At 37.5% G+C, this 11,972-nt stretch overlaps 1 protein-coding gene across 2 annotated transcripts in view; it reads right to left on the bottom strand.

Moving 5' to 3' along the window:
- Positions 1 to 7,269: 7,269 nt before the first annotated feature.
- Positions 7,270 to 11,972, bottom strand: part of PLPPR5 (phospholipid phosphatase related 5) — a 101,928-nt gene continuing 97,225 nt past the window's right edge. For both annotated transcript variants that reach the window (XM_034437257.3, XM_087889976.1), the window contains one exon: positions 7,270 to 11,070. In XM_034437257.3, coding sequence (XP_034293148.1) covers positions 11,038 to 11,070 — 33 coding nt within the window. In that variant the 3' untranslated portion in view covers positions 7,270 to 11,037. The remainder of the gene's footprint in view (positions 11,071 to 11,972) is intronic.

Below are 11,972 nucleotides of genomic sequence, written 5' to 3'. Positions count from 1 at the left end.
GGGTGATAATATTTTTCCACCATCCTTCTCTCCCAGTGTACAAAATAACTTAGGGCCTTCCCTGCTCCCATTTATTAGCTTCACAACAGACCAGTGATTGTCTAGGCTAATCTATCTGTGCTATTATTACAATTGTGCAGGTAGAAATCCAGCAGGCCCACAATCAGTTCCTGCAGATAAAGCTGCTAAATTTCTGTCGGGATGCCTCACCGAATAGGCGAAGTCATTTACCAGGATCATAGCAAACCAAGTGTGAGGCAGATTGTTTCAGATTTGGTTAAGATATGAGAATTGATCAATTGTGCGCACTGGTGCCCATCTCTCCACTGCAAATATATTCATGAGATGTGTTTCTGTCAAGTCCTAAGATGTATGTCTTTCTGGGCAGCTTCTGAAGGGTAATATATTGTGCATTTTTTTTTAAATATTCCATTTCATTCAGCCATTCTTGTTCAGAATTTCCATCCATCTTCCCAACCATAGCATGAGCTTTTGAAGTGCTACATTACAATTCCTTTTCTTTAAAAACATGGTAAAGACATTTTTCTATGGAAGCAGTTCCCACGCCTTCATTAGAAGCAAGTAGAAGTGGCCAGTCCAAGAAGAGAGCAGGGTGTTGTGACCCAGGCCCAAGTAAGAAGTAGGAAAATCAGTCAGTGAAAAAACAAACAAACTTTATTTGAACAGCTGAGAATTACTTCATTCCCAGTGTCGTTCAACTAAATTAAAGCAAATTCCTCCCAATAAAAATTTGTCAGTCCTATCGCAAACCTTGGTCCAATTAGGCAAACTGCCAAAGGCCTTTCTTGGCAAACGTTCAGAAGTAACAGATACAAAAATAAATACAAAACATAGACGAAGAAGACGACGAAGCTACCAATGTTGTTTTCCGGCAAAGCCCAAATGCCGTTGCTGGTCTGTTTTAAGCATTATGGGAGGGGCCAATCATCTCTTGGCCCCACTCCCGAGTTGTCCTCTTTGCTTGAGCTGCTCTTGCCTTCTGGCAGCTCTTCTCATGCATGCATTAGGAACAGGCTCCTCCTGTTCCTCTGCCTCACTCCTATCAGTTTCTGGAGGCTCTGGAGTCTGCACCTCACTCCCCGATGGCCCTGGCCCCATCTCTGCCTCTGATGCAGAGCCCTCATCCGGGCCTTCCCCAGCCTCCAGGACTTGCCCATGTTCTTCCTCATCGCTGTCCGACTCTGCTGCCAGCTCCGCAGGCTGCTGGTGGACCACAACACAGGGATTGGCATCCAAATAAAACTCCTTTGAACTCCAGACTTGTGATTTTGAACATACCTATGTATGCTACATCTTTGCACAAGCTGTCTCCGTATACTCTTGCATTTCCTCAAGCCGTTTCACAAAGAAGGAACAACTAATGACAATTTACTGAAATGGCGTGCAAATACATGAACCGAACCATGCAGATTTCTGCCTCAGCAAATGGAATAAGCTGGGAATGTGTTCCAGCCTTTCCTCTGATTTAAATAATTTGGTACAAATTAGTCAAATTACATATCTTAATTACCTCACCCCTGCGAGAATGGCAGTGTCACATCTCTCAACAGTTTTGTAAATGTGGACTACATATATAATCAGACTTTTTAGGGTTAGTCATTTACGTTCACTGTAACATGAATTATATTGGTATGCATCAAGCAAAAATCCATTAGGTGTAGCTGTAAGAAGTGATTATGAAATATGAATGGGCTGGGGAACTGCTGAATTTCTATGAGCAGGGTAGTTATGGTAAGTGAGATTTGAGGAACCATTATGTAAATACATTAAGCAAAATTTCCTAAGAAACATCTCAAGTGATTGGAGAACTGTTCCTCTCCATACTCTTGCCTAATGCAAACTGTTGGGTGCAAATCCATTGAAGCATGAGGTTCAGCAAACACTTTCTGCTTTCATTGCACAGAATAGTGTGATCCTGATTTTCCAGTTGGTTGAATTTTTGAAGCAGGGATGGAAACAAAATAATAATGAAAAGAATCACAAAATATAAAAGCCCCGCAAATAGAAGTAGAATGACCATGGCAAAAGAAAGCAAAGATAGTGCCAATAGTAATAGTTACCCTGGGTACAATTCCAAAGCATCTGGAGCACCACTTGAATACCATTGGCCATTGATAAATTCACCATCCGTCAATTGCGAAAGGTAGCTTTGTTTAGAATTGCTTACATCCTGCAGCAAGTCCTTTAACATCTCCCCATCAGAACATCTCCCCATCTCAGGTCCTTGGGGTCAACTTGATAGGTAGATAAAAATGCCAAACACGGTTTAAACATCTGGCTGACTGCACGACCAGCCATAATAATAATGTTTGCCCTGCAAGTAATGTCATTGTCGTTGTTATAATATTATGCAAAATTCATTGCTGGTACAAACTGAAAACTAACAGAAAAGTGGCCTTGAAGGATTCTTTGCAAACATATTCAAATTGGAATCATCGTTGGATTTGCAGTTGATAAATAGTTTCATTATATCTCTATTCTTTAATATAATTTGTTAGAACAAATCTTAGAGGCAGGCTTGGATGGTGATTCCACATGCTGTATGGAATCCATAATTGCAAATCTGCCAGAGTATGAGGACATTAATATGGATATGCACCCGGTTGGTATTCCCTTCTGTCATGTCATTATTTTCTATTTCAAAGACAGAGATTGGAGGAAAGCATCAAAGCTGACTTTTGAATGCTTTATGTAGCAGTAGATTTCTAATGCTGTTCTTAAATTCTCACTGGATTTCTCCAAAGCATCAACATTCTTTAATGAGACCAGTAATAATGGAGAACATTTCCTAAAATATATGTCTATGCTATTACCAATCCCCTTTAATTTTAAGCACAAATCACCCTTCAGAAGAGAATCAGGGTGGTGTATCACAAAAGAAACAAACCACCATAGTGCATAAAATCCCATACATAGCAACAACAAAGCAGACCAAGTTGAACATTTATATACTACTAAAACCATCATGTTTAAACCAGGGGTGAAATCCAGCAGGTTCTGGAGAACTGGTAGCGGAAATTTTGAGTAGTTCGGAGAACCTGCAAATACCACCTCTGGCTGGCAGATTTTGCAATATCCTTCCCCCAGGAGTGGGGAGAGAATGGGGATTTTGCAGTATCCTTCCCCTGGAGTGGGGTGGGAATGGAGATTTTGCAGTATCCTTCCCCTGCCACGCCCACCAAGCCACACCATGCCTACCAAGCCACGCGCACAGAACCAATGGTAAAAAAATTTGGATTTCACCACTGGTTTAAACCCTCACTGCTAAAACCCTCATTGTTTGTAATCTTCAATTGGGCGAAATAGTGTATCGTAGGACACCAGGTACTGAATCAACATACCTCAAATGAGCTAATTTATGAAATACATCCAAAATCCAGAATCCATGACTCCCACAGGAATTGAAATTTGGCAAAGGTGTCTTCATTTCAGTGCTGCCATCTTGCCATGACCACATGATCGAAGCTGTGGTAGCGCAATGGTTACAATGCAGTATTGCAGGCTAATTCTGCCCATTGCCAGGAATTCGATCTGGACTGGCTCAAGGTTGACTCAGCCTTCCATCTTTCCGAGGTCGGTAAAACGAGGACCCAGATTGTTGTGGAGCAATATGCTGATTCAGTAAACTGCTTAAGAGAGTGTTATAAAGCATTATGAAGCAGTATATAAGTGCTATGCTATTGCTATCACTATTTCCAATGTTCCCTGCCAGCTTTTTACAAGGAAAGTTAATTCCGCCAACATGAATTCAGAAATCAATCCCACTCCCACTGCTTTTTTGCCCACTTGGGATCATTCTGTTTCTCTGTTTAGATAAAGAAATGTCTCTGAAACAATGACCTAATGGGCCATGTTATTTTGTCTAGTTCAAAATAAAAATAAGAATTCAGCAAAATAAATGAAAGCAATAAATGTATTGTGAATTTATGCTATTATAATAGAAAGCTGAAGTAGGAATGATTTCTGGTTTGAACTACTGTAGAGGACACTCTACGATCTGTAATAGTTTACAGAGGTTTCTGTAGTAGAAACAAATCATAACGAAATGATTTAATTCATGTGATAAAAAGATCTGAAGAGGAATATGTTATCGCAAATGAAGCATTAAGGCAGTTGTATTGTCAAAACAAAGTCCTTAGATTCTCTTCTGCCCTACAGGTCTTCTGAAGTAATTTCTACAATGTGTTTCTATTGGAGATATGAAAAGTCTTCTGAATCATAATCTGTTTGCTATGGTTTAAGACAGCATCAACATGCAATAGATATTCAGGGTACTGTGGTGGTAGGCAAATGTTGGCAAACATTTACAAATAGGCAGTCTCTGTTATTTACACTTCATATTCAGCATCTCGTAGTGTCTACAATGGCATAGATGTTATTATACACATGATCCATAAATCCTGTTAGTTTACTACTAATATTCACTAATATTCACTGCTTAATTGTTACTGGTGAGGTAAACCTAGCCTTTCCTAAAGAAGCCTCCAGATGTATGAAAGATACAGGTTCCAGACTTCAGGCCAAGATTGCCTACAAAGTATTATAACTTTATTTTGGACAAATAATAAATTAACTTCCTATTACTATTTTTCATTACACTGATGTTTTGAACTGTGTTCACCACCCAGAGTCACCCAAGTAAAATGAATTAAATAAATAATCACCAGTGATGGTTGTAGCCTTGACAAATTTGGAAGACATGAAATTAAGGAACTCTTGACTAGACTTGTTCAGCAGCCAAATATAAGATAATGATGACTGAATAGTGGGCAGGAAACAGCCTCGTGAAAAATGATGGGATATTAGGAATTACTGTATCTTTCATAAACAAGATCAGAAATTGTTGCTGAAAAAATAAATAAAGGGGGCATAATACATTGGGCAATTCCCACTGAAATGTCATGGTTGATAAATGAAAATGGCCAAAGCAGTTCGACTGAAGTAGGGAGAACTGGCACTCTCTTAGCTTGTCTTGGTCCAAATAAGAAAAACTTTCCGTATCCCCTTGACATAAATGTGAAATAAAATTCCAGAGCTGGTGTAGTTCCTCTCCCTTGGCAGTGTTATGTTTCAGAACCCAGGTGTCTGCCTTCATCTCTATTTAGGCAACATGTAGTTAGTGATAAATCCAGAGGACATTGATGGAGTATTCTATCAGATGCTCTGAAATATGAGTCTCTCTCCTTCCATTTTTACTAAAATTTATCAGCCATCAGAGGCCAGCCAGCAGCAGTCTTCAAGTTGCAACCTAAAATTAATGGGGCATCAGAGACTCAGTTTTGGTTTATTACTGAAATGTTAAGGAGAGCATCCACCAACTAAAACAAGCACCTTGTTTTATTATTTGAACATTTAAAACCTGCTTGTCCCCCTTAAGTTTTTAAGTGTCAATATTTGACAATGCTATTGTTTCATTGCTATTCTCTTGCAATTTGACTTGCATTGTTTAGTCTCTATTTCTTAAAGTTTTCTTGGCATAACCATAATTTCCTCTTCTAATTGTTTGTTTTGAAATATTTAAGCAAGCTTCTAAAGATTTGTGTCCCCTCCCCCCTTCTAAAGGGGGACGCAGTGACTCAGTGGCTAAGCAAGACGCTGAGCTTGTCGATCAAAAGGTCAGCAGTTCAGCAGTTCGAATCCCTAGTGTCGCATAACAGGGTGAGCTCCCGTTACTTGTCCCAGTTTCTGCCAACCTAGCAGTTCGAAAGCACGTAAAAAATGCAAGTAGCAAAATAGGGACCAGCTTTGGTGGGAAGGTAACAGCATTCCGTGCGCCTTTGGTGTTTAGTCATGCTGGCCACATGACCACGGAGACATCTTCTGGCAGCGCTGGCTCTTCGGCTTTGAAATGGAGATAAGCACCGCCCCCTAGAGTTGGGAACGACTAGCACATATGTGCGAGGGAAACCTTTACCTTTATAGATTTGTAAGAAAGAAAAACTGCAATGTTTATCGTCATAGGTACCTGTTGCAGAGGTTGTATTGAATGACATTGATGCAGTAGCATGGTAACCCAATATCTGCCCTTATCCGACATCTGAATAACTCTATTTTTGTGTCACTCTGCATGTTAGAACTTGCCCTCTCCACTGCTCCCTCGTGGGTGCCCATGTTCACCCCAACAGAGAAAGAAAAGGGTTCTAAAAGCAAAGTTTTTCAAAAGTTGCTTAATGATGGGAGATTCAATAAGTTCAACTCCACTACCGAGAAGCAATTTGGGAATTCTGTCATGTAATCTACTGAAAAACCTATGGGAAAATCTATTATGTGGACTGTATTCATTCAGGGGCAATCAGTCATATAAAGACAAAATATTGAAAAAGCAAAACAGAAAATGCACAAAACAAAGGACTTTCCAAACCGGTCTAGTCACCTTGTGACCCAAAATAAATCCAGCCAATAACTCAATATATGGTAGCCCACCAGATAGCCCTGGGCCAGCCCACAGGAATTTGTGAAATTCCAGCATCACACGGTTCTTACAATTCATTGTCCAAAACTGGAAACAACAACACGTTCCATCAAACACAATGATTATAAAAAAGGTGCTAGAATGCACAGAAATGAATAAATTAATGATGGAATTAAGGGACAGAGAGGAAACAGTATATTATGAGACATGGAATAGGTGGTATAACTGGCTGGAAAAGAAGTCTAAAATCAATGTATAGTGAATGTTAAGAGAAGATAATAGAAGGAATATATATATATTTAGAATGTAGTACAGTGGTGGATTTCAAACATTTTTACTACAGGTTCTGTGGGTGTGGCTTGGTAGGCATGACATGGCTTGGTGGACATGGCAGGGGAAGGATACTGTAAAATCTCCATTCCCACTCCAGGGGAAGGTTACTGCAAAATTGTCATTTCCTCCTGATCAGCTGGGACTTGGGAGGCAGAGAATAGATGGGGGTGGGGCCAGTCAGAATTTTTACTATCGGTTCTCCGAACTACTCAAAATTTCCGCTACCGGTTCTCCAGAACTGGTCAGAACCTGCTGTAACCCACCTCTGGGGTAGTAGTTATGTATATATTGTATATATTAGATAAATAAATACTTAAGAAATAAGAATGTATATATAAGCTGAAGGATATGATGAATTTAAGAAAAAATTCCGATAACGGAAAGTTGTAAAAGTGTAACTGTGATTTTAAATATGAAAAATGTTGAATAAAAATTATTTTTAAAATAAACAATTCATTGAATCTCATAAGAGCCTCTTTTGCAGAAAGAAATGACAATGTAGCTTGAAAAAAAATCATTTTATTTTCTTTAAAAATACAGTACACAGCAGTGTGTTTCTTTCCCACCCTGTTACTGCTGGTTCACAAAGATAACATGATAAATTTAACCCCGATACTAGGCTGTTATAAATCCTGAGAGTGACTCAGTTACATGCTGATTTACATAAGACAATATGCTGAAAAAGAATAATCTTTCTTTTAACATAAAAGAGTCTCTTCCTGAACTTATGAATCAGATATAAAATTTGCAGAATTACTGTGCTGCAATGACCGACCAAGGATTTCCCTGAAATCCTCATGGTGAATAATTTTAAGTAAAGTGGATTCTAAATTGCTATACTATACCAAGAAGTGAAAACATACTAAGTGTAATGAGCACATGGGATATGGTATCAAACATACTTCGTGTTTCTCAAACTCGGAAACTTTAAGATGTGTGGACTTCAACTCCCAAAATGTTGGCTGGGGAATTCTGGACTTTGCAGTTCACATACTGTAAAGTTGCCAAGTTTGAGAAATACTGCTTTAGTAGGTGGTGGTGGTTGTAACACCTGCTGCGCTTTCATCGTTAAAGGACTTGAGTTTTCCATTTGTATAAGTACTTTGTAAATGTACTTTTAAATTATCCAGTTTTACAGAATCTTTGGGAAACATCCATACGTCAGCTGCATATGCTTATAAAGATACTTGGTTTTCACATCTAGAAGTCAGGCATTTTTAATATCCCTAGAAGACAAGAATTTAAAACCAGCTCAGTTGCGTTGTTTGCATTTCCGGATGGCAATATATGGCAAAGGTGTATTTTGAGCCAAGTGATATGATCAGCAAAATCATGGTTCTAAACATCCAGCAGAGCCAATCATTTCAGATTGCAGGCGGGAGATCACTTAGATGAGTAAGAAATAAAGGAATTGTAGCTATGTTGGTTGACTAGGTGGAAAAATTCAGTCTTAATGCAGTTATTACCTAGTTTATAGAAAAAAATATTTTAAAGTCAGGGAGCCTATGCCTAACAGATATATTGCAGCAACCACATTTTTGTAACTTTTGTTTCTTATATTTAGAGAGATTTTAATTTACAAACAAAAAAGGCAAATAATAGGTAAATAAAAGGTATCTGTATGTAGGAAATCAGGAAAAGGCTGCACCATGATTTCCATATGATTTCCATATCAGGAAAAGGCTGCACCATATGATTCTATTGTAACTTATTATTTTTTTTAATTGCTCATGGTATCATTTAATTGGCTGTGTTCTATTGAAGAAAATGAAATGGGAATAATTGTAGATTATCACAGATCTGCTATATTCATCTTTTTAAAAACTGGCAGTTGTACTACACAGAATTCATCTTTTTGTCTAGGGTAAAGCACTCTCTCTAAGGGTAAAACATGGGTAGCTTTGTATCAAAAACACACTGCAACCCTTTGTGACTTTTTACTAACTACATTTGTACTTTCATGGTACAGTTAGCGTTTCAATGATCACCAAAGAGCAGGATTGTCTCTCTCTGTTGGGTTTGATTCTGTGCATGTTCAAAATAATTAATAGAAAGAACACTGCCTGATCCAAGCACAGCACTTTAAGTACTATTGTTTTAAGTGAAAGAAAATCAAGTGTGTGTCTAACTTTTTAGTGAAATGGGTTATTTGAAAGTATTTTATTTATGCTGGAACTCATCCAAAAGTCTAAGTAGTTTCTGAAAATGTAAATTATATGGGTGATGCTGTGCATTCCCTCCCACCCATCTTAGATTGCCATGGTGAGTAAGGTATTAATATTTGATTTTTTAATAAGACTGGCGACACACTGTAAAACTGTGTTGAATTTTATAATCACTGGGTTTTTAAAAAAAAACAAAAAAAAAACCATATATGCAGTTATGCATTAGACTTATTTTCTCTCTCTCTTCATTCTCTGGTCTGATGCTTTCCTGGCATATCCAAAAAGATTACCTGAGATACAGAATAAATATTTGGAAGGATGGTAATACTTTGGTTCAATTTCATACTATTTTGAAGACCATTTTTCAACAAAACCTTTCAAAGACTCTCACCACCTACAGAATCCAAATTAAAGAAATTATAAAACATTAAATCTCTTGGCTTTCAAGATGTAAAACAGCCCAGCTTTATTTTTCCTACTGTTTGAAACATCATGTGGAAATAACTTTATTTGGGAGCCTATATCTCATTTTCAAGAAAGGCATAAACAATTTTTGGCCATTATGTGCACTGAAGCTAGATTAGGCTAGAGAATATTCCATGTATTAGTAGAAGAGATGTCTTTGGGATAAGATCTTACCGTGACGAAATTCAATTTTCATTCATGTCAATAAAGGAGGGAACTAATGTTCCATAGGACACCTGTTTGCAACTATTATACTAAAAGTGTTAACTGCACCATGACCAGATTTAAGGTGGATCATAGCATTGGAACATTTTTAGGTGGAGATGGGAGTTAGGAAGTGGAAGAAACGAAATGGAAGCAAACGTATCAAGAGACAGTGTTCAAATATTGAGAATTTAGACTATTAAAACTGCTCCTCAAAAAGCACACATTATTTGAGGCCAATGGGATGAGATCACTGTACATGATCTGTGCCTTATTCTTGTCCCTTAATCTAATTGTACCTACTGCAGAGTAGAGATTATAGAGATATCCTGCGTAAATGCAAACGAAGAAATATTGTACAATTCTGCTTCATCTGCTGGTGAAAGAGGAAGACTTGGTTACAAGATAGCAATATCTGTCATTCATTTCACCCGCTGCCCTTCCGTTTGCTCTGTGATTTTTTATTCTCTGAGGTTTAAAAAATCGTGGGGCGGGGGGGGGTGGTGATTGCTGGTTCAGCACTAAGCAGGAGTGGGGAGTGGTATCCTCTGCCCCCATTGGGAACAAAGAATATTCTAATTATTTCTTCCAATATGTAAAGGACAGAATCAAAGGCTTTAAAACTACTGTGACAAGTGTGTTTTCTAAGTCCCGTAACCTTTAGCTACTATCCATAAAAAGCAATAATGGTATGTTATGAATGAGTAGGTATATGAATATGCTGGCAACAAGTTTGGAGTTATAAACCTTTAGTTAGTGTTTGATAGTAAAAGAATAATCTACCCCAATGTCTACATGTTCTCATTTCTAATCCTAACAACAGGGTACATTGAAGACATTTGAAGAACTACAAAATCAACTATTCAACCACATGAAGTCAGGAAAATATCGAAATAAATAATTTGTTTTAAAATAACAATAGAATACTTATTAGAGTATAAATGGCATTTTTTTCTTCAAAAACAGAAGCACCAGTCTTAAGAAATGTGGTATGAGAAATATATAATAGGAAGTGCCAGTGGCATCTGAGTTCTGGATAAGATTCTTTTAGAAAAGTGTACACTGAAATCGGTTTAAATGGGAGTTAAGTGTCATGCTGAATTTTAAAGACCAGATCTCCTTGGAATACAGTCTAATACTTACATGACCAAGTTAGGAAATAAATATGCCGGAACAGGGGGAATGGTATGTTTATATGACATGCTGAGGTTCACTCTTCCCCACCCAATCCCTAAATGGTACAATGCTTTTGGTTGGAGTTGGAAAATATTCTTAATTCAGGCATATTCTTCCTAGGCTGCTGTAAATTTTAATGCTGTTAGATCAGATTCTAAGACCAAATCAGTTTTTCTTTAATATTGAAATTGTTTCAGTCATTACGAGTGAACTGTGAAAAGAGATGATGTCCAATGTAGCGAGTAGACATCCCTTTCTCCATCATGTGACTTCTGCAAAGGCTGTGAGGTGGTTCTACAAAAGTGAAAAGAACAAAGAATGGAAGTCATTCATCTGTAATGATGAGAAGTGCATTTTCCCACCTGTAGATCCCATAGTTTAGACTTTAGTAGCACTTCAGAGATTCAACCCTACATATCTCAAGGAAATCTAAAATGCTTTGCAAAATATTCCACACACGTTAAAAGGAGAATTATAACCCAGTTTATCATTACTTTTCCATAATACTCAATTAAGTTACCACTCTTAAATGACTGAGTTCTTCAAACACTTAAACTGAAGCCAAATTTTACAATTATTTTATAATAAGTAACTACAATATAATTTTTAAGACAAACATGGCAAAATCTGGTAAATCAAATTGTCACTACTATTTTCATTCTGCATTTCTTGTTGTTTTTTAAAAAAGTTTCGTAACACTTGAAAGTGGTATAACATGAAACAAGAGAAACTTAAATGAAAATTGTATTTACTATTCAGCAGAATGCAAGAATGTCCTCTTTCATTAATTAACATTTCTTCTTTTTTCAAGCTAGTATTTTGCATAGAACTACTGGGAGATTCAAGGACTCTATTTTTAAGTCAGCCATTCTTCATTCCAGAGCTGTAACAGGTAGAACTCCAGTTGTACTACAAAGCCAATGACAAATGTGGGCAGGAATTAGAGAACTGTAACAGATGTCTCTACGTAGGGCACAAGGTAGAGCTTGTTGGAGTCCTCTGAAAATGAAACCTTCAACAAAGCCTTTTGATCTAGCACTCAGTCAGAGTAGACACACTAAAACCCATGCAAAAAAACCAAACCCAAGTTATATTATCAAATTCTTCTGTGAACGTTTGTTGGCACGAGCATTCACCATTAATTCACAGCAATGTTGTGTTTGGTTCTGTGAACAGCAATTCACAAGTTTATATTT

The sequence above is a fragment of the Pantherophis guttatus genome, chromosome 3 (assembly GCF_059756535.1).
Source record: "Pantherophis guttatus breed Tessera chromosome 3, ASM5975653v1, whole genome shotgun sequence".
NCBI lineage: Eukaryota > Metazoa > Chordata > Lepidosauria > Squamata > Colubridae > Pantherophis > Pantherophis guttatus.
The sequence above is the reverse complement of the archived record's forward strand: the minus strand, read 5'-3'. Positions and strand labels throughout refer to the sequence as shown.